At 43.4% G+C, this 23,674-nt stretch overlaps 1 protein-coding gene and 1 long non-coding RNA gene across 2 annotated transcripts; both read left to right on the top strand.

Annotated features, from left to right (window-relative positions):
• Nucleotides 1-6,416: 6,416 nt before the first annotated feature.
• On the top strand, nucleotides 6,417-8,363 carry LOC119271218. The gene is made up of 3 exons (XR_005134452.1): nucleotides 6,417-6,808; nucleotides 7,068-7,224; nucleotides 7,911-8,363. It is a non-coding gene; the product is annotated as an uncharacterized LOC119271218 (long non-coding RNA).
• A 2,146-nt stretch (nucleotides 8,364-10,509) lies between these two features.
• Nucleotides 10,510-16,400, top strand: LOC119271217. Its single transcript, XM_037553129.1, has 8 exons — nucleotides 10,510-10,682; nucleotides 12,445-12,543; nucleotides 12,617-12,688; nucleotides 12,947-13,027; nucleotides 15,435-15,497; nucleotides 15,641-15,882; nucleotides 15,970-16,015; nucleotides 16,113-16,400. Exons 2-6 carry the CDS (start codon nucleotides 12,538-12,540, stop codon nucleotides 15,794-15,796), a joined length of 378 nt encoding a protein of 125 aa, XP_037409026.1. The 5' UTR covers nucleotides 10,510-10,682; nucleotides 12,445-12,537; the 3' UTR covers nucleotides 15,797-15,882; nucleotides 15,970-16,015; nucleotides 16,113-16,400.
• The last annotated feature ends 7,274 nt before the right edge of the window (nucleotides 16,401-23,674 follow it).

Here is a 23,674-nt window from a genome sequence, read left to right as displayed (position 1 = left end):
CCGATTCGATACACATTTGGTTACGATAGTACAAATGTGGAGATAGTTTGTCACATAGCCTGCTTCTACGATACAAAATAGTGCGTAGATAGTTCATAGTCTTCTCCTACGAATCTATGATAGATAGATAAGACGAAAAATTGCTACTACTCGTTATTCTCCGACTCGGACTTTGCCTCGATGATGTCCTCCTCCGACGTCTGAGCGTAGGCGTCAAGGAACCGCTCGTCACTGGAGTCCCAGGACGACGCATCTCCTAGCTTGATGTTGAATTTAGCGACCGCCTTCTGCGTTCGGTTGTCCTCGCGATAGGCCGCTCGCTCCTCCCTCCTCTCTTGCCTCTCCGCCCTCCTCTCGGCGAAGAACTGTTCCTCGTTGATGATGTCTTGCGGGAAGCGTTAGCGCCCAAGCGCCATGGCTTCCTCGTTCATCTCGGCCAGACTGAGACGGCGCTCCCGCCTCCGGTTCTCGCGACGATTCTCGTCGGTGATAAACCACGGAGGAGGCGCCAACTCATGTGCCTGCTCCCGCGTCGCCACGTCCGTGAAGTTCATGTCCCAACGGGACCGCCGGAGGCGCCACGCCGCAGCGTCGTACACGCGGGCGCCATCCTGGGCGGTGTCGAAGGTTCCGAGGCCGAGACGCATGCCGCCGCCCGACCGAATCTCGACGGAGTAGGTGTCGGACAGACGCATGCGGACACCGCGGTAGCCTGAAGCTCCACGGCGGCGAGGCGGTATGGTGGCGCGGTGGTGGCATGTCGGCGGCGAGGAGAGAAAGCGGTAGAGGGAGCGACAGAGGGCACTGCAATTTTATAGGCGCGCCGGACGTGGTGCGCCAAATCTAGCACGCGAGCTGCCGCCTTTTCCTGCGCGCGCAATCGTTTTTTGCCTCCGCTGAAGCGCGCTAAAATGTCCCGCGCGCGCTAAAATGCCATATTACCGCGCGCGCGTCTTTTGACGCGACTGTTGGAGATGCTCTAAAACAATGATCGAATTTGGCATAAAAGTAATAAAAACCTCAGAAATACAAGCTAAAAGATGCGCAACTTGATTGGCTTCCCTAAGACAATGATCGAATTTGACATTGACAGAACCTTGACATAAAAAGGACCATTCTTCATAAACAGCAGCTTGCTACGCAAAAGATGTGCTTAGTTGGTCGCACCCCTTTTGATGTATTTGCATCTCTGTCTGGTTAAGTGAATACATGCCAAAAATCATGTTCATCACATGGTTTGGTTGCCAACATCATCTCTAGCCTGGCTGAGAAGAAACGTGCACACGACTATTTGGTTACAAGCATTTTCTCCTCAGATAAAACATATTGTTGTTTGGTTACGTACGCAATACGCACAGATGATTAATCTCGTCTCTTATCCACGTGATGAACTTATTTCACATGGAAACCTGGTGTTGAAGGAAGAAGAAAAGGGCTAGCTCCAGGTAGAAGAAGGTGTGACAACCCTTAGATGCTCATCCAACGGTCATGAGATCGACTGGGCGTGACTCATTTTCTAGGTAACTAAGCTCATGTGTGACACATTTGAGAAAGGATTTGCTAGCGGAACCGATTTCTATTGAGTATCTCGCCGCCGCCAGATGGTGCTAAGATTCAGACGTACATTGTTAAGCCACCTGTTGGGCTCAAGTGTGTAGGAGTACAGAAAGATACCTATGGGCGCGAGTGTGTATGAGTACAGGATGTCGATGTGGTCCACACATTCATTTCGGTAGAAGGAATCCCTCGAGTAGCGCAGACCGAGCTCGCCATTTGCTTCACATAGTTCATCAGCTCCACCTCCCATCGCTGCTTCCCATTTCTATCTATCGTGGTCCATCAAATGCATAGTCCACCTTTCCCATATAATAGAATATGTTCTATTATCACACAAAAGAGAAAACAATGAACATGTTCTATCCTTTTTTTTTCTCTTTTGGGAAAACTTTCGGTGTATACATAGCATGGCAGTACAGAAATTACCAAAGATAACAAAAATTATAATGAGGTACGTGGACCACATAGCAACGACTACAAACACTAGAGTGAGCTGAAGGCGTCCCACTATCATCGTCCCTTCATCGATGAAGTTGGACAAATTTTGTTGTAGTAGACAGTTGAAAAATCGTCGTGCTGAACCACCACATGGCCAGCATACAAGAGCAGCAACCATGGTTGACGCAAAAAGTCGTAGATTGAAAGGATCAAACATGCAAATGCACAAACCAAAACTGGATCTAATCAGATCCACCAAAAATCAGCACCAACCAATTCCGGTGAGATTCGACGAAGACACACCTTCCATGCTTCCGACAACAACGCTAGACACGTAATCAAAACGGGAAATATTCTATAGTTTAAATTTACATTAAGCAATCTACAACCCCCTCTGCCTCTTTATCCCCCTGAGCCATCGCGTCTGAAAGATGAATAAAAAAGGCACCCCAGCATACCGCGACGACCAGGCCCGAGAACCCAAGGATGCGCGTGACAACGTACACCACCGTTCCGGCGGTGGAGTGCGACTGTCGGTGGACGAGCACCAGCATGGCCACGGAGACGGCGATGATCACGAACACGACCAGAAGGCCCCCATATACGAAGGTATGCCTGCTAAGTTGATCAGCGTCCACCGCCGCGACCTCCTCTCCGGTGTCAGGATGGTCATTGGTGCGGAACCGGATGATAAACCTTTCTTTCCACGCCCAGAAGCTGTGCCGGCTTGGCTCCGCCATCGCCGCGTCGTTGCCGCCGTCGGCGGCATCTGTGGCAGAACTGTTGTTGGGAGCAGGCGGGTTCTCGATATCAACCATGATCGATCGGGAATCAGGGATCGACCTGCGTGTTCGTGTTCGTACGCACTAGCTCCCTTTTTTAGATGGTACTACGTACTATCACCAGATAGCGCACTGCTTAGGTCGTAGGTGCGTACAATTTAACGACGACAGGCGATTTTTAGTGTCCGAGTCGGAGTGCTGCTCGACCGGCCGGTCGGCGCGCGCTTTGAGTTTATGTGAGATGAGATATATAGCTCTTTGTACTGTTGTACTGTTGTGCGTGTCGGTCTGCATCGATCTGAAACCAACCCATGCAGTACGTACGTACCGGCCGGTCAAAAAAAATAAAATTCGAGGGGAATCCGCCGGTCAATTGAGGGCAAACAGATGGGCTTTTTATTTGAGAAATGGCAAACGGATGCATGGCCTCTATCGCGAACAAATTGCCATGAACAAAAAAAACATTTTCTTTTACAGAAAATGGCAAAGAAAACATAAAATTTACAATTGCAGTTCTGTAATTTATAATATAGCCATGCTATACTTTATTAAACTGCCATCCTCTAATTTATAAATTTATCAGCAGGTTGGATGTTTCTTTGAACATAAGTTTGCATGCCATACCTAAATGCCATACATGAAAATTTACAGTGTCCATGCATGAGAAACTAAATCTGTCACAAATTAAAAACAAACAAGAACACGCAACAATTATGTTTGAACCTATGTTGTCATTGTTTCATAAGATGATGGCAAAAAAGTATTAAAAAGGAAAATTTATGAAATAGTCTTATGAAAAAAAATTGCCATGGGGTGTTCAAAATAAATTTGCCATGGTGTAAAAAGAAATTTACCATTGTTTGTTCAAAAAATTTGCCATGTTCCAAAAATTATTGACCATGGTCAAAAAAATAAATTTGCCATGGTACCGAAAAATTGCTATGGTCCAAATATGTATTTGCTATAATCCAAATATAAAATTTGCCATGGCACAATTTTTTCCATGTTCCAAATATAAATTTGCCATGATAAAGAACGATACTAATATACCATGAATTGTTCAATAAATTTGCCATGGGCCAAAAAAAGAAATTTGTCATGGTCCAAAGAAAAGAAATTTGCCATTGCCCAAAAAAAGAAACAAAAAAGTCTACATTCTAACCCCGAACTAACCACTCGTTTTGATTTACATCCCTTATAATTGAAAGTGGTCAAATTGCACCCTCAACTTATCACAAAGTTTAAAACACAACCCCAGCCTCGTTTTAGGCTGGTCAACCGGTTTTGATCGAAGTCAATGCTGACTGGGCATGCCAACTCACACATGTACTATCTAAACTCCCACCCCCCAATCTCTCTCTCAAATCTCGATGCAGTTCCACCCCGAGCCTGAACCCAGTCCCCGGTGCACCGCCTAGGACGCCTCCAACCGCCACTTGGGCCCGTTAGTGATCGTAAACCTGCAGCGCGGCTGTAAGCCCCCACGTGAGGTTCCAGCTGGTCAGTAGGGGAGAAGAACCCAGGCTCGGGGCCGCCAGAGAACCTCCAGGACGGGGTGTTGTAGCGGCGGGCGGTGATAGTGCTAGGCTAGCGGTGCGGGAGAAGTTGTGCAGACGAGCAGGAGCTAGCAAAGAAGATGATGTGGTCTGTATGGACACGGGGAGGTTGCGGGGCTGCTAGGGAGCTTCCAGACCACATCTTCTATTTGGATAGATTGCTGGGAACAAGAAGGTCGGGAGCTGTGTTGGGGTCTGATATAGGCGGCAGTAGAGCTAGACGAACGGATCATCGATGTTGCTCATTCCTGAAATTGACGACATAATGAAGTTAGAGAGACATAGAAGATTCTGGAGACAAGGTTAATTGAAAGATGGCACACCGGCGGCACTACATGCTCGAGATCGGTGCTCTGACAATTTCTGCCGGACACGCGGAAGAAAGGGGCCTCTGTAAAAATTGGTGGGCTTCCCATGGTCTTGGAAGGGGATGGAGGGAAACGGAGCATGGTCGGGAGCCCATTGACGCCGTACCAGGGAGCACATTCTTTCCACTTCCCTTCGTGACTTTGTAGCCTTCGACAAGGACATGGATCTCGGGAACGACAACGAGCGTGCTGGATAGTGCAGAGGGGGTGGTGATCCCACCGCAAAGTCGAGCGCAATGAGGACGACATCCTCTTCCCAGGAGCAATCGATGCCGACAAGAGGCCAGTGAGTGGCGACTTAAGGCGGGGAGCAGTCGCTGATGGCGGCTGCATGGAGAAGTTTACATGGTGGTTGCTGAAGGAAATATGCCCTGAAGGCAATAATAAAGTAGTTATTTATATTTTCTCATATTATGATAAATGTTTATTATTCATGCTATAATTGTATTAACCGGAAACTTAGTACATATATGAATACATAGACAAACAAAGTGTCACAAATATGCCTCTACTTAACTAGCTCGTTAATCAAAGATGGTTATGTTTCCTAATCATAGACATGGGTTGTCATTTAATTAACGGGATCACATCATTAGAGAATGATATGGTAGACTTGACCCATCCGTTAGCTTAGCACGATGATCGTTTAGTTTGCTGCTATTGCTTTCTCCATAACTTATACATGTTCCTATGACTATGAGATTATGTAACTCCCGAATACCGAAGGAACACTTAGTGTGCTATCAAATGTCACAACGTAACTGGGTGACTATAAAGATGCTCTACAGGTGTCTCCGATGGTGTTTGTTGAGTAGGCATAGATCGAGATTAGGATTTGTCACTCCGTGTATCGGTGAGGTATCTCGGGGCCCTCTCGGTAATGCACATCACTATAAGTCTTGCAAGCAATGTAACTAATTAGTTAGTTACGAGATATAGCATTACGGAACGAGTAAAGAGACTTGCCGGTAACGAGATTGAACTAGGTATTGAGATATTAACGATCGAATCTCGGGCAATTAACGTACCGATGACAAAGGGAACAACGTATGTTGTTATGCGGTTTGACCGATAGAGATCTTCATAGAATATGTAGGAACCAATATGAGCATCCGGGTTCTGCTATTGGTTATTGACCGGAGATGAGTCTCGGTCATGTCTACATAGTTCTCGAACCCGTAGGGTCCACACGCTTAACGTTCGGTGACGATCGGTATTATGATTTTATGTGTTTTGATATACCGAAGGTAGTTTGGAGTCCCGGATATGATCACGAACATGACGAGGAGTCTCGAAATGATTGAGACATAAAGATCGATATATTGAAAGCCTATGTTTGGACATATACCGGAGTACCGGGAGGTTACCGGAACCCCTCGGGAAGTATATCACTACAACAAAACATGTCAGTAGGCATGCTTTTTCTAAGACGTTTTTATATTCGTCGCTATACTAGGAAACATATAGTGTGTAGACACGCTTCTTGAGACGAAAAATACAATGTCAGGAATCTTATTTTTGAGGTATATCCTATTTATTAGTTTTTACATGTGTAAATAGGCAGAGACGATATTTAAGACGTTTTATAGGATAAAAAAGGAGTTTAACAAATAAATTAATAAAACCATGTAAAGAATGTGTAGAAATTGGAAATTACCTGGCCCGTTTGTGCAGTAAAGGAGCCCACGAACCGAACTCCAGCTCCTTGACTCCTCCTTATCCGCCGCCACGTCCTGAGCTGCCCATCTATGGCGCGCCGGACTAGTTCCTCATCCAGCCCGGCGCCTCCTCGTAGCCAATCTCCACCACCTCCAGCGACCAACTCCAGCTCGTGCCTCATACTATGGTCCTGCCAGTGCGCCGCCGCCCGCCGCCGGTGAACGCCCTCCGCAAGGACTGCCACCGGCCCCTCTGCTTCGGCGCTCCCCGGCCGCTCCCGGCCCTCTGCCTAGTCGCCAGGGACGTGGTGCTCCTCGCCTGCTCCAGCCAGCCCCCCGCGCCGGCTCTGGCGGTCTGCTCCGACCTCTCCCGGTGGTGCTCGCCTGCTCGGGCGGACTCTGCCACCCAGGACTTCCCGTGAACAAATAGCAAGCTAGTTGGGACACAGGTAATTTCCTAAGAAAGCTCTGCCTGCCCCCTTTTGTTCTGCTGATCAGTGTATGATGAAAATTAAATTGAATTTGGACTGAAAAACTGTGTACTACTACCTCTGTCCCATAATGTAAGACGTTTTTGCAGAACTCCAAAAACGTCTTATATTATGGGACGGAGGGAGTAGCGTATATGCAAGGGACTGTGTATATGTATAATGTATTGTTGATTTGAAAGGGAGCACATTTTAATATCAATTTCATTTGATCTTGTAGAAATAGAAGGGGAAGATATATTTCATTGGTGCCCTCAACGGAAGTGTGTACACCCGGTGTTTCAGTTAGTCTGAATGAATTCCAGAAATTTGAACAACCGTAGATTGGACCACCGCCTTTGATTTCAAACAACCCGCCTTCAATCTCAATCGAGAAAGTAACTCTGTTGTACCCCCATACTGTTTTTTGAAGTTTTTGGCATCTTTTTATCAATTTTGTTGTATAATTAAGAATTTTGTGATCATTGGCCTTTTTTTATCTTCTATTGTACCTTGATTTTTGTATATGGTGCTTATCTGAGATGCTCACAAGATCATAAATAACATGATGATATAAAGCAGTGAAGTTAACATAGTTGTTTATTAAAGCACTCTATAATATGGTTTTTATGCTCAGTTTGGATACTTAGATAGTCCAACAATCTTAGTAGTTGCAGAAGGAAATAAGTCCCTACAACGATTAGAAAGAAAAAGGTTTTCTAGATAATTGAAGGTCTTGCATAGATAATATCAATCATGTGTCCTGTTTTATATTTTTGTTTCTTCATGTGGTGTGTGTTTCCTTTCGATGTAGCCAGAGTTGGGATTAGGGGGAGAAAGATGGCAGCATATGTGCAACTGTATTGAACTGAATGGCGCCTTTGCATACTAGTTAAACCTACCAATGCCACATTTATTTTGAAGTTTTTTAGTGCAAGGTTAATGAAATATATTTGGATCCAATCATTCAATTAAAATATCTATGTATTACATGCTTTTCTTACAAAGAGATTTAAATCAGCTTTCATCTCTTAAATAATACATGTAAAATTATACACTGACATATTTTTTTTTCATTACTTAGGCATATCAAAGGGCGATGGATCGAGGTTGGATGAGTCAACCAAGAGCTAGTGCTGCTTACAAAGATGGTGTCGAGCAATTTCTGTCTTTTGCATTCCGTGATGTTCCGGCTGGTGATAGAATTCTTTGTCCTTGTGTAAATTGCCGAAATAAAGCTATGCAGAGTTATGATGGAGTGAAGACTCACTGGAGATGTGATGGTATTCTTCAAGGTTACACTAAGTGGGTTTGCCATGGAGAGGATTACATTGAACCATCATTTGCATTTGCTCATGTATCAGTGTCTTTTTTTCGTACTACTTCAGGGCACAACCCAAGTGTACTTGGGTTTTAATTGTGCAAGACACTAGACATGGATACATTATTTTTATGCTTTGCATGTGGTTTGTGAAGATGGTATGATAGCTGCATTTATGTCTCACTTCAAATCAGTCCCAGATGCTCGAGTCTGGAGGCATGATCATTTTTTATGTTGGTAGCTGAACTTATCTTGTATTCTTGAGTATGGTTCATGCTGCCATGGTCCTTGTCTTGCTGGTAAATATGGCTTAGTCCATGTATAGCATGCCTACAATGTCTTATGTGTTCAGCGTGAAGTTTCCTTCTGTTCATTTTTGTGGTGTTTGCACCATTGTCCATATTGCTTCTCGGCTGTTGTTCATAGCATTACAACTTAACGTATCGGCAAAAGGAAAATCAATGGTGATCGGCATGCACATAACCAAAGATATGTTCTTTGCTGATGATCCAGCTGCCAAAAAATGAACCAAAAAAAGTGTCCAGGATTTGATGAAATTTTGGCACAAGGATAACCATATGATTACTAGTATTCTGTGAATTTTCATCAAATTTGGAGTCACCATTTGATAGATTCGGTCATTCTTCATTTTTAGCCAAAATTTGGCCTAGAATTTGAACCGAAATACAAGCGTCCAGAAAATTATGAAATTTTTACACAAGGACAACCATATGATGATCAGTACTCTGGGAAATTTTCAATCATTTGTGCCAAACCGATTGAAATTTAAATTGAAAAACCAAATCAGCCCCTATTTGGCCAAAAAATGAACCGAAAAAAGTGTACAGAAAATTATGAAATTTTGACACGAGGACAACCACATGATGAGTAGTATTCGGGGAAGTTTTTAATCATTTTTTTCTAAACCAGTTAAAAATTTAAATTGAAAAACCCCGCTCTTTCCTGTCTAGCGGCTTGTTAGTGATAAGAGGAGTATGTACCCGCCCCTGTCATCCCGAGGTTGAGTATGTTCTCATTTTCCATAGTTTTATTGTTTTAACGTGTCATTGAATAAGGTCTATCCGACCTCTCCCTACCTTGGTGGCGTTTAATTTGTCACCGACGAGGACATATGAGGGTAGGGTTTGTCAGAAATCCATCTGGAGCGGCCATCAATTGGTTTGGTGGCGGAATATCGGAGATTTAGCGAAAGGAGGGTGATTTGAAAGTCACGAAGTTTAGGTATGGAAACATGTCTGTGTGTGCGTTGAGGGCGACGAGGCGATCAAAGACACCTTCTTGGTTCTCATTTCAGCTAGCTCTACGTGTCGCCTTGCTCCACCTCCTTGGCAATATGGTCGAAACCCTCCTCCCATTGCACACAACCTTCATGGCGGAACCCTAAATCGCCCACAACCTTCTGGAGCGAGCGATTTGGATGCAATTCGCCATCCAGCAGGGTACCCCATCGGTCTGCAGACCGATTCAGTTATTCGTTTTCCCACAAAACGATCGCAAACCAGGTGGCGACCAAGAAGCCTACTCCAGCCGTTGTGCCGCATTGAAGCCGACTTCCCATGGATTCTCGTCCCTTCGCCTGGTCTAGCCATGCCTATTTAAGTGTGGTTCAGCACCGTTCACACCGCACTACATCACAGATGCTGAGTACATCTGCCAGATGGAGCTCATGATGGAGCAGTCGCTCTGGGGTCATGATCCGACGTGGCATTTGCCACCACCAGCACACGTGAAGGAGGAGTCGCCCTCGCCACCACCGCGCCTCTCTGTCATATGAAGGCGGAGCTGGAGTCCTGCACCCAACTACGGTGTCCAAATCGAATGCCGTGTGGAGGACGAGTTGTCGTCGCCCTTGTAAAATGCTACATTCGATCCACAAAGCCGCTACGAACTCATCGACTAGACCACATAGATCAAGTGATCACGGGTTCTTTTTCTGTTTGGTTGTGTATATAACATAAACAAATACGCCCTTTCCAAACTAAGTTTCCCGTATTTTATTGGGAGGTATAAGTTTCTTGTATTTTATTGGGAGGTAATTATTTTAGCATTTAGCGCTCATATTTTCCATCTGCCGCCAAGAAATAGCGCGCCAACGCTCAGAATATCCCCGCAATATACTCTGCCACGCCGCCCTCTCCCCACTTCTCCTCGCCCATGTCGCCATCTCTCCACTTCTCCTCTTCTTCCACCTCCTAATCCATCTCAATCCATCTAATGGGATCCCTCCAATCCGTCCGCTGATGTGCATCGCCTCAATCTCATGAATGGGGATTGATTGGCTTGGTGTGCGGACTGACAAAGACTCAGCAGGCGGGCGGGCGGGCGGGCGATTGGAGGCCGTGGAGGTCGGGGACAGAGACCGGCCGGCGTGTGCGTTGGGGCCAACGGCGGCGATTGGGCGGGAAGGTCGGAGGAATCGGCTGCTGCAACGAGCAATTTCGTCTCCAACCTACAGGTGGATTAATTAGAGCAAGCACGAGTACAGCCATCCTGCCCAGGGTAGCTGCGCCCCAGGTTCGTATTGGTCCTCACCATTGTGCTGTGCTCTCTCAGGTCTTGGTGCAGAAATTACTGAGATTCATTGATCTTTAGTTTGATTTCTTGTGGCTTAATCGGTGTGAAGGTTTGATGTCCGGTTGTGCAACCTGCAGGAGCTCTGCTCCATGGTAGGAGCAGAGTAATTAGTAACACCCATTGAGCCACATCACGCATAGATACTAGTAGCACAAATATCAAAAAACTATGTTGGCAGAACCATTTGGGAAGAGTCCCATCCTAATTGTTTCTTTGTAAACTGTTTGGGTGAGCACTTGTTTTTGTAGTTCTATAGTCTGTACTAGTGAAACCACATAACTGCTGATTGTTCTTTCAGAATGTTCATCTCCTGCTTTGCATTAACTTAACTTTTACGCAGAATTGGATCTCATTGCATGCTTGATATTGGCGAAGTATCTAGTGAAATAGGTATTCAGTGAAAATCTGAAAGTTCCTACATGGACCCTCAGATCTGTAACGAACGCCACCGATTAAAGGTGGGATCCTTAACTATCCACTTAAGCGCAATTAGCGGATAACCCTCTATTCTCTAAGTGATTAGACAAAATCATCTTGTAATTCCCCAACTCCGAGACTTCCTGCAGCAACGAGGCCCGAGGCGAGGCGGCCACAACCTTTGTTATCTAAAGAATTGTACCTCAACTATTTAGTTGTCCGATGAAACGTTCAGCACAACCTCTGTTCTCTGAAGAATTGTACAAATGCTGAAGCTTTTGCACTAAGATTATTGTTCTGTTAGTGCTACAGCTATTCAACTCCCCTGTAGTTTTTCGATGGTGATGAATATACTAGAAAACCTGAAGCATCTCGCTGCAGATTCTGTCATGACCTCAGGAGATATCAAGGCACTGTGTAGCCGCTTTCCTAACTGCATCTTCCAGCTTGCTGGTACAGGAAGTAACATAGTGCATTGATTTAGCTGTGCTAACTCAGTCATCGGGGCTTTGGAATGTTTTGCTGAGGCTTGACCCTCTGTTTATTTCTAATCTTGCTTGTAAAGATTGTAAACTGAGCTCATGTTTCGCAAACTGAAAATCTGAAGCATCTCGTTGAACATTGTGTCATGAGCTCAAGAGACATCAAGGTGATGTGTAGCCATTTGCCTAACTGAATGTTCCAGCTCTCTATAATAGTGTACGAGTTAGCTACGCTAGCTCGATCATAAGGGCTGTGTAATGTTTGGCTGCGGCTTGTCCCTCTGTTTGTTTCTAATCTTGCTTGCAAATACTGAAAATTGGGTCTGGAGGGCCGGTTGCTGTCGTGGGAGGACCCATCGCTGCCGTCGGAGGGAAGGGCATGGCTCAAGTCGCCACCGATGGATGATGAGCTGCAGCGGACGGAGGCCTTGTTGCTGCCATAGGAGGGGCCATCGCTGTCGTCGCAAGGCAAGGGCTAATGGCCGCCGAAACGTGATTCTCCATGGAAACGTGATTCACAAGGCAAGGCAAGGCAAGGATTTTTTTCCTTCTTGACGGTGGACAAGTTAGGGGGTTTTCCGCTAATTTCGTTTAAGTGGATCATGAGAAATCCCACCTTTGATCAGTGTCGTTCATTATAGATGTGATGGACCACGTGAGGATTTTCAGATTTTCACTGAAAACCTATTTTCACTTGATACTTCGCCCTTGATATTATCAAGTTAGCATATGAAACCCAGTTATATATGTGCAAAGATGAAATTAATGAATACTGATGTGCTATTACTATAATTTTATTTCAGGTTACTCTACCTGAAAGAGATAACCATCTCCAATGTGAATCTTATAATGTCCTTAAACAATCAAATGATGATGTGCAGGAGCCACGAACTACCATGCAGGTAATGTAATGGGCTTTTCATGTACTATTTAGTGCAGGTCCATTCCAATGTCTTACAACTATTGCTTTAATAGGAGCCGCAACAAACCAAATCGAAAGAGGGTTGTGGCAGTGCACCTTTACCACATGAACATGTGATCACTAAGGTGTGTCAACTAACCTGCACTAAGTTATCAATTATCTCCTGCTAGTAATTTTGGTATTGGTTGAACCCTTATACTAGTCAAATATTGGAAAGCTATCTTACCATCAAGTTAAAACTTTGTGAAATATTAACCTTTTGGTTAGAAACTATAACCTGATTGGGTTCGTATATACCGTCCTAGTAATCTTAACCAATGTGCAAGGACTTATCCAGTTTTTTATCAATGATGACGATGACACCTTTTCCTATTAAATTGCAGAATGCCCATGCTGAAAATAATCTTGCTGTGCAGCAAGGTGGTCCTGAACTAAGTTTGCGACTTCACCAAGTTACTAAGCAGGTAAACATATGCTACATATCTAAATGACAATGATTGTACGAAAGGTTGTCTAATTTTGTATTTTAAGTGCATGGTAAATGACATTATTATGAGACACCAATCCCATTTTGACAAGCTCGTTTGAAATACTGTCGTGACACTACTAGCAGATCATAAGTTAGATTCAACTAGGTATTAAAAAATTGTATTGCATACAATAGTTGTTGGAGAACGTAGTAATTTCAAAAAATTTCCTACGCACACGCAAGATCATGGTGATGCATAGCAACGAGAGAGGAGAGTGTGATCTACGTACCCTTGTAGACCGATAGCGGAAGCGTTAGCTCAACACGGTTGATGTAGTCGTACGTCTTCATGGCCCGATCGATCAAGCACCGAAACTACGGCACCTTCGAGTTTTAGCACACGTTCAGCTCGATGACGATCCCCGGACTCCGATCCAGCAAAGTGTCGGGGAAGAGTTCCGTCAGCACGACGGCGTGGTGACGATCTTTATGTTCTACCGTCGCAGGGCTTCGCCTAAGCACCGCTACAATATTATCGAGGATTATGGTGGAAGGGGGCACCGCACACGGCTAAGAATATGATCACGTGGATCAACTTGTGTCTATGGGGTGCCCCCTGCCTTCGTATATAAAGGATCAGGGGGGGTGCGGCCGGCCAGGAGGAGGGCACGCCAGGAGGAGTCCTACTCCCACCAGGAGTAGGATCCCCCCCCCCCCTTTCCTAGTTGAAATAGGATTCGGGAAGGGGAAAAGAGGAAAGAGAGAAGGAAGGGGGGGCGCCGCCCCCCTCTCCTTGTCCTATTCGGACTAGAGGGGGAGGGGCGCGCGGCCCAGCCCTGGCCACCTCTCCTCTCTTCCACTAAAGCCCACAGAATCAAGGCCCATATACCTCTCGGGGGGTTCCGGTAACCTCCCGGTACTCCGGTAAAATCTTGATTTCACCCGGAACACTTTCGATATCCAAATATAGGCTTCCAATATATCAATCTTTATGTCTCGACCATTTCGAGACTCCTCGTCATGTCCGTGATCACATCCGGGACTCCGAACAAACTTCGGTACATCAAAATGCATAAACTCATAATATAACTGTCATCAAAACCTTAAGCGTGCGGACCCTACGGGTTCGAGAACAATGTAGACATGACCGAGACACGTCTCTGGTCAATAACCAATAGCGGAACCTGGATGCTCATATTGGCTCCCACATATTCTACGAAGATCTTTATCGGTCAGACCGCATAACAACATACGTTGTTCCCTTTGTCATCGGTATGTTACTTGCCCGAGATTCGATCGTTGGTATCTCAATACCTAGTTCAATCTCGTTACCGACAAGTCTCTTTACTCGTTTTGTAATACATCATCTTGCAACTAACTCATTAGTTGTAATGCTTGCAAGGCTTATGTGATGTGCATTACCGAGAGGGCCCAGAGATACCTCTCCGACAATCGGAGTGACAAATCCTAATCTCGAAATACGCCAACCCAACATGTACCTTTGGAAACACCTATAGAGCACCTTTATAATCACCCAGTTACGTCGTGACGTTTGGTAGCACACAAAGTGTTCCTCCGACAAACGGGAGTTGCATAATCTCATAGTCATAGGAACATGTATAAGTCATGAATAAAGCAATAGCAACATACTAAACGATCGGGTGCTAAGCTAATGGAATGGGTCATGTCAATCAGATCATTCACCTAATGATGTGATCCCGTTAATCAAATAACAACTCTTTGTCCATGGTTAGGAAACATAACCATCTTTGATTAACGAGCTAGTCAAGTAGAGGTATACTAGTGACACTCTGTTTGTCTTATGTATTCATACATGTATTATGTTTCCGGTTAATACAATTCTAGCATGAATAATAAACATTTATCATGATATAAGGAAATAAATAATAACTTTATTATTGCCTCTAGGGCATATTTCCTTCAACAGTAACATGATTTGGCTCGATGGAACCAAAAGTTAGTCACACACACATATCATTGTTGCTCCAAGAGATCTCCTATTCAGATGAACTAATTAATCACTCTTGAACTGATACATGAGTACTAATAGAACACCAATCTTGCATACATGTTCTTTTTGGTGGTAACCCTGCATAGATTTTGAGGAACACCTGGCCCTTGAATATTAGGTGAATTTTGTTTTCAGTGTATAAATTTACACGACGCCAACTTCATTTGTTTGCATACTGCATTCATGCTTAGTTTTCACAATAAATAATTTTGTAGTAAGACATTAATCTAATTTGATAGCAAAATGTGCAGACTGAAAGTACGTGTAGAATAAGGCTCCTTGGTGCATGTAATGGAACTCTTCAAAACTATCATTCTTGATGGTAGTTTATCATGTGTCTCCCTTCACGCATATTCCTATTTAATTGCAGAATGCTCATGCTCAAAATAGTAATGCAACCAAGCCATGTGGTCATCACCAAGTCACTAAGCAGGTACATATATAGGCTACATATCCAAATGACAATGATTGTATAATAGATAGTAGGTCTAATTATTTGTGAAATTGTTCTTATTTGTTTAAAATGAATTCTTCTCACGTTCATCAGTAACAAATGTTTCATTTCTTGAAAAATAGGATAAAGTTGAAGTCGTGTTGTATTCAATGAACCCGAGAAACAAAGACAAACTCGTGGCCACAGGAACTTTAGCGAGTAAAGAGAAAACGTATGTGGTTGGAGGAAACATGCTTGGAGTGCAATATGTTGCAGTTGATGTTCGCGGTTATATCTAGGAGATGAGAAACTAGTTAGACCATATGAAAAATTCCAAACAGTAAGGGATGCCGTGGGTTCTGTTATTGCTTGGCCTCGCCCACATGTAAGTATGTTTTCATTCAAGCATCGTGTATGCTCCAATCTGCACATGTGTGATAAGTTATTTATCGAGAATCTTTCTGTTTTTTAGGTAAAAATAGTTAGGCCAACTCCTCCAGCACAACCACAAAGCATTGGTATGATACATTTCTTATAATTTCATCAAAGAATCTCTTATCTTGCAGTTATCTATAAACATGTGTTCATGTAAATGGTGTTCATTCTCCTTTTCAGGGCAGTGAGGATTTGAAAAGTGAGTGCATTAAAGGAGCTAGGAGTGGCTGGGTAGTTGACGATTTGAAAAGGGAGTGCACTAGAGTCAGGAGCAGTTGACGAATCTATCTTTGAATGAACAAATATTCTGGATTATGTATAGATGTTAGCTTCATAGAGAAAAATAGTTCTAGTCTATAGGATCTTTTCTTATTTATTTTCATGATCGCATGTTTCATATCAATGTTTGATATTATTCAGCTGTGAATTCCATGTACTACCTCTCTTTCAGTTTACAGGGCGTGCGCGTGCCCCTAGGTCGTCAATTTGACCAACGTAATACAAGTCATATATTACAAAAAATATATCAATATAAACTTCAAATGTTCTATTTTTAAACCATATAATTTTTGTGTTATATAGTTTATATTAAGGTGATAAAATTGGTAACCTAGGTATACGTGTAGGACTTGTAAACTGAAACGGAGGTAGTACTTTTAGTGGAGATATTGTTCGTGCTAATTAATGCATTGGATGTTGTTACTGAGGTTGCCAATGTTTGCAAATGCAATCTATGAAGTGGAATGATGCCTTCATATCACAATATTATTTTACCAATTTGCATGTGCAACCATGACACTAAAAATAATTGCATTTGAAACGATGAAACAAAATTGAAATTAATCAAATAATATCTGAAGTAAAATATTCGATTTGTATAAATATTCTTATGTACATTTAGAGACGCGTATAAGAGGCGAATGAAACGTGTCTATGAGTAGAGACGTAATATGAGCATGCCTAACCTAACGTCTCTACATGTAGATACGATTTTTGAGCATGCCTAAGACAACGTCTCTACATGTAGATACGATTTTGACGTCCCGAAAAAGCATCGCATTCCATGTAAGACACGCTTGGTAAGCGTGTCTATCTGTTTGAGACGGTCCGTGGGAAGACACTCCAAGGACGCTTTACTAAAACGGCTCTATAGTTGACTAGAGATGAAATAACACGTCGCTAGGTATGAAATTGGCGTGTCTATTGCCTATTTTTGTTGTAGTGTATGGGCCTTATTGGGCCATAGTGGGAGAGAGGAGAAGGGTTCACTGATGATTACCTCTCAAACCACCTTTGTGGTCAGGAGGCGTGGAAAGTTTTCATACAACACCCACGGTTCAATGTTGAAGTGTTCCTGAAGAGGTCAAAGGATGGACGGTCAATCATCCACAGGCACTGGCCTAAAGTTGCAAAGACCTTCAACATGAATGAAGGCTCAATATTCGCCTTCCGCTTCAACAGTTTTCGAGATGAGATGCATCTCTCTATGTACCGTCTATGATGCTAATTCCAAAAGGTTTTAGATGTTGCATGTGAAACTTGCTGCTGGTGCAGTTGTGTAATGGGGTAGCTAAGTGCTGAAGCTATATCATGTTGTACTCCGATGTATTTCAATTATGAAATCCTACTTCCTTAATATGGAAATGGAATATATTATGTGCTGAATATGAATGTCAATTAGAATAGTCAGTGGATTATTAATAATAGGGCAATTAGCCCGCTAATTGTCCAATTAGCTTGCTAATTGGGTTTTTTTGGTTGCAAACGGTTAATGAGAAAACACCGTGGACGATGACCTTAGGCAACTCACACAGTTTCTAGGAATAAACCGTGTTGGATCAATGAACAATCACACACGACATTCTCTTGAAAACTGTTTGCGTTACGCCACCTTGCGCAAACGTTTTTCGTGGAGTGACTATGTGGGAGGTATATACGAACGGAAAAGTTTAGCGGTGACTGACTGTGTGGGATGTACTTACGACCGGAAATGATTTCGCCTGTATAATTGTATTTTTTAGCAGTAATGTACGTATTTCTGTATTTGAGTGTTTCCCAGTAACGAGATTGAACTAGGTATTGAGATACCGATGATCGAATCTCGGGCAAGTAACATACCGATGACAAAGGGAACAATGTATGTTGTTATGCGGTTTGACCGATAAAGATCTTCGTACAATATGTAGGAACCAATATGAGCATCGGGGTTCCGCTATTGGTTATTGACCAGAGATGAGTCTCGGTCATGTCTACATAGTTCTCGAACCCGTAGGGTTCGCATGCTTAATGTTCGGTGAGGATCGGTATTATGAGTTTATGTGTTTTGATATATCGATGGTAGTTTGGAGTCCCGGATATGATCACAGACATGACAAGGAGTCTCAGAATGATCGAGACATAAAGATCGATATATTGGAAGCCAATGTTTAGACATCAGAATGGTTTTAGGTGAGTTCGGGCATATACCGGAGTATCGAGAGGTTACCGGAACCCCTCAGGAAGTATATGGGCCTTATTGGGCCATAGTGGGAGAGAGGAGAAGGTAGCCTAGGAGGGGGCGCCCCCCCCAAGCCCAATCCGAATAGGGTGGGGCCGGCCCCCTTTCCTCCCCCCTCTCCCCCTTCCTTCCTACTCCTAATCCAACTAGGGAAAGGGGGGAATCCTACTCCCGGTGGGAGTAGGACTCCCCTTGGGCGCGCCATAGAGGGGCCGGCCCTCCCCCTCCTCCACCCCTTTATATACGGGGGGAGGGGGCACCCCATAGACACACAAGTTGATCTCTTAGCCGTGTGCGGTGCCCCCCTCCACATATTTCCACCTCGGTCATATCGTTGTAGTGCTTAGGCGAAGCCCTGCGTCGGTAACTTCATCATCACTGTCATCACACCGTCGTGCTGACGAAGCTCTCCCCCGACACTTAGCTGGATCTAGAGTTCGTGGGACGTCACCGAGATGAACGTGTGAAGATCGCGGAGGTGCCGTACCTCCAGTGCTAGGATCAGTCGGATCGTGAAGATGTATGACTACATCAACCGCGTTGTCATAACGCTTCCGCTTACGGTCTACGAGGGTACGTGGACAACACTCTTCCCCTCTCGCTGCTATGCATCACCTAGATGGATCTTGCATGTGCGTAAGAATTTTTTTGAAATTACTGCGTTCCCCAACATATTTCATATACATGTTATTGATGTGTACCTTACTAATGCTCGTAGTAGTGCCTGGGTATTTGATACTAGTTCTGTTGCTCATATTTGCAACTCGAAACAGGGGCTACGGATTAAACAAGGATTGGCTAAGGATGAGGTGACGATGTGCGTGGGAAATGGTTCAAAAGTCGATGTGATCGTCGTCGGCACGCTGCCTCTACATCTACCGTCGGGATTAGTTTTAGACCTAAATAATTGTTATTTGGTGCCAGCGTTGAGCATGAACATTATATCTGGATCATGTTTGATGTGAGATGGTTATTCATTTAAATCAGAGAATAATGGTTGTTCTATTTATATGAGTAATATCTTTTATGGTCATGCACCCTTGATGAATGGTCTATTTTTGTTGAATCTCGATTGTAATGATACACATATTCATAATATTGAAGCCAAAAGATGCAAGGTTAATAATGATAGTGCAACTTATTTGTGGCACTGCCGTTTAGGTCATATTGGTGTAAAGCGCATGAAGAAACTCCTTGCCGATGGTCTTTTGGAATCACTTGATGCTTGCGAACCATGCCTTATGGGGAAGGTGACTAAGACTCCATTCTCCGGAACAATGGAGCGAGAAACTGACTTATTGGAAATAATACATACTGATGTATGCGGTCCGATTGTGTTGAGGCTCGCGGTGGGTATCATTATTTTCTGACCTTCACAGATGATTTGAGCAGATGTGGGTAAATCTACTTGATGAAACATAAGTCTGAAACATTTGAAAAGTTCAAAGAATTTCAGAGCGAAGTGGAAAATCATCATAACAAGAAAATAAAATTTCTACTATTTGATCGTGGAGGTAAATATTTGAGTTATGAGTTTGATCTTCATTTGAAACAATGTGGAATAGTTTCGCAACTCACGCCACCTGGAACGCCACAGCGTAATGGTGTGTCCGAACGTCGTAACCGTACTTTATTAGATATGGTGTGTTCTATGATCTCTCTTACTGATTTACCTCTATCGTTTTGGGGTTATGCTTTAGAGACGGTTGCATTCATATTAAATAGGGCACCATCTAAATCCGTTGAGACGACACCGTATGAACTGTGGTTTGGCAAGAAACCTAAGCTGTCGTTTCTTAAAGTTTGGGGTAGCGATGCTTATGTGAAAAAGCTTCAACCTGATAAGCTCGAACCCAAATCGGAGAAATGTGTCTTCATAGGATACCCAAAGGAAACTGTTGGGTACACCTTCTATCACAGATCCGAAGGCAAGATATTCCTTGCTAAGAATGGATCCTTTCTAGAGAAGGAGTTTCTCTCGAAAGAAGTGAGTGGGAGGAAAGTAGAACTTGATGAGTGAATTGTACCGTCTCCCTTATTGGAAAGTAGTTCATCACAGAAATCAGTTCCAGTGATTCCTACACCAATCAGTGAGGAAGCTAATGATGAGGATCATGAAACTTCTGATAAAATTACTACCAAACCTCGTAGGTCAACCAAAGCACGATCCGCACCAGAGTGGTACGGTAATCCTGTTCTGGAGGTCATGTTACTTGAACATGACGAACCTACGAACTATGAGGAAGCAATGATGAGCCTAGATTCCGCAAAATGGCTTGAGGCCATGAAATCTGAGATGGGGTCCATGTATGAGAACAAAGTGTGGACTTTGGTTGACTTGCCCGATGATCGGCAAGCAATAGAGAATAAATGGATGATCGGCAAGCAATAGAGAACAAAGTGTTGACTTTGGTTGACTTGCCCGATGATCCATGTATGACACTCAAAATTACAATTCTTCTTTAAGATATCCATTAAGGAATGCAGTTTTGACATCTATTTGCCAAATTTCATAATCATAAAATGCGGCAATAGCTAACATGATTCGGACAGACTTAAGCATTGCTATGGGTGAGAAGGTCTCATCATAGTCAACCCTTTGAACTTGTCGAAAACCTTTCACAACAAGTCGAGCTTTGTAGATAGTAACATTACCATCAGCGTCAGTCTTCTTCTTGAACATCCATTTATTCTCTATTGCTTGCCGATCATCGGGCAAGTCAACCAAAGTCCACACTTTTTTCTCATACATGGATCACATCTCAGATTTCATGGCCTCAAGCCATTTTGTGGAATCTGGGCTCATCATTGCTTCCTCATAGTTCGTAGGTTCATCATGATCAAGTAACATGACCTCCAGAACAGGATTACCGTACCACTCTAGTGCGGATCGTACTCTGGTTGACCTACGAGGTTTGGTAGTAATTTGATCAGAAGTTTCATGATCATCATCATTAGCTTCCTCACTGATTGATGTAGGAATCATTGGAACTGATTTCTGTGATGAACTACTTTCCAATAAGGGAGAAGGTACAATTAACTCATCAAGTTCTACTTTCCTCCCACTCACTTCTTTCGAGAAAAACTCCTTCTCTAGAAAGGATCCATTCTTAGCAACGAATATCTTGCCTTCGGATCTGTGATAGAAGGTGTACCCAACAGTCTCCTTTGGGTATCCTATGAAGACACATTTCCCTGATTTGAGTTTGAGCTTATCAGGTTGAAGCCTTTTCACAAAAGCATCACAGCCCCAAACTTTAAGAAATGACAACTTGGGTTTCTTGCCAAACCATAGTTCATAAGGTGTCGTCTCAACGGATTTTGATGGTGCCCTATTTAACGTGAATGCAGCTATCTCTAAAGCATAACCCAAAAGTGATAGCGGTAAATCAGTGAGAGACATCATAGATCGCACCATATCTAATAAAGCGCGGTTACGACATTCGGACACACCATTACGTTGTGGTGTTCCAGGTGGCGTGAGTTGCTAAACTATTCCGCATTGTTTCAAATGAAGACCAACTCATAACTCAAATATTCAACTCCATGATCAGATCATAAAAACTTAATTTTCTTGTTACGACGATTTTCCACTTCACTCTGAAATTCTTTGAACTTTTCAAATGTTTCAGACTTATGTTTCATCAAGTAGATATACCCGTATCTGCTCAAATCATCTGTGAAGGTAAGAAAATAACGATACCTGCTGCGAGCATCAACACTCATCGGACTGCATACATCAGTATGTATTATTTCCAACAAGTCTATTGCTCTCTCCATTGTTCCGGAGAACGGAGTCTTAGTCATCTTGCCCATGAGGCATGGTTCGCAAGCATCAAGTGATTCATAATCAAGTGATGCCAAAATTCCATCAGCATGGAGTTTCTTCATGTGCTTTACACCAATATGACCTAAACGGCAGTGCCACAAATAAGTTGCACTATCATTATTAAACCTATATCTTTTGTCTTCAATACTATGAACATGTGTATCACTACTATCAAGGTTTAGTAAAAACAGACCACTCATCAAGGGTGCATGACCATAAAAGATATTATTCATATAAATAGAACAACCATTATTCTCTGATTTAAATGAATAACCGTCTCGCATCAAACAAGATCGAGATATAATGTTGATGCTCAACGTTGGAACCAAATAACAATTATTTAGGTCTAAAATTAATCCCGAAGGTAGATGTAGAGGTAGCGTGCCGACGGCGATCACATCGACTTTAGAACCATTTCCCACACGCATCGTCACCTCGTCCTTAGCCAATCTTCGCTTAATCTGTAGCCCCTGTTTCGAGTTACAAATATTAGTAACAAAACCAGTATCAAATACCCAGGCTCTACTGCGAGAATTAGTAAGGTACACATCAATAACATGTATATCAAATATACCTTTCACTTTGCCATCCTTCTTCTCCGCCAAATACTTGGGGTAGTTCCGCTTCCAGTGACCATACCCTTTGCAGTAGAAGCACTCGGTCTCAGGCTTAGGTCCAGACTTGGGTTTCTTCACTTGAGCAGCAACTTGCTTGTTGTTCTTGTTGAAGTTCCCCTTCTTCCCTTTACCCTTTTTCTTGAAACTGGTAGTCTTGTTGACCATCAACACTTGATGGTCCTTCTTGATTTCTACTTCTGCGGCCTTTAGCATTGTGAAGAGCTCGGGAATCATCTTACTCATCACGAAGCTCTTGTAGCTTGGTGGCAGTGATTGAAGAACTCTGTCAATGACACTATCATCAGGAAGATTAACTCCCAGCTGAGTCAAGTGGTTGTGGTACCCAGACATTCTGAGTATATGTTCACTAACAGAACTATTCTTGTCCATTTTGCAGCCATAGAACTTATTGGAGACTCCATATCTCTCAATCTGGGCATTTGCTTGAAATATTAACTTCAACTCTTGGAACATATCATATGCTCCATGACGTTCACAACATCGTTGAAGTCCCGGTTCTAAGCTGTAAAGCATGGCACACTGAACTATCGAGTAGTAATCGGCTTTGCTCTTTCAGGTGTTCACAACATCTGGCGTTGCTCCTGCAGCGGGTTTGTCACCTAGCGGTGCTTCTAGGACGTAATTATTTTGTGTAGCAATGAGGATAATCCTCAAGTTATGGACCCAGTCTGTGTAATTGGTACCATCATCTTTCAACTTAGCTTTCTCTAGGAACACGTTAAAATTCAACGGAACAACAGCACGAGCCATCTATCTACAACAACATAGACATGCAAAA

Source organism: Triticum dicoccoides, chromosome 3A, assembly GCF_002162155.2.
Source record: "Triticum dicoccoides isolate Atlit2015 ecotype Zavitan chromosome 3A, WEW_v2.0, whole genome shotgun sequence".
In the NCBI taxonomy this organism is placed as follows: Eukaryota; Viridiplantae; Streptophyta; class Magnoliopsida; order Poales; family Poaceae; genus Triticum; species Triticum dicoccoides.
Note: the sequence above shows the minus strand (reverse complement) of the source record. Positions and strands in the feature narration are given on the sequence as shown.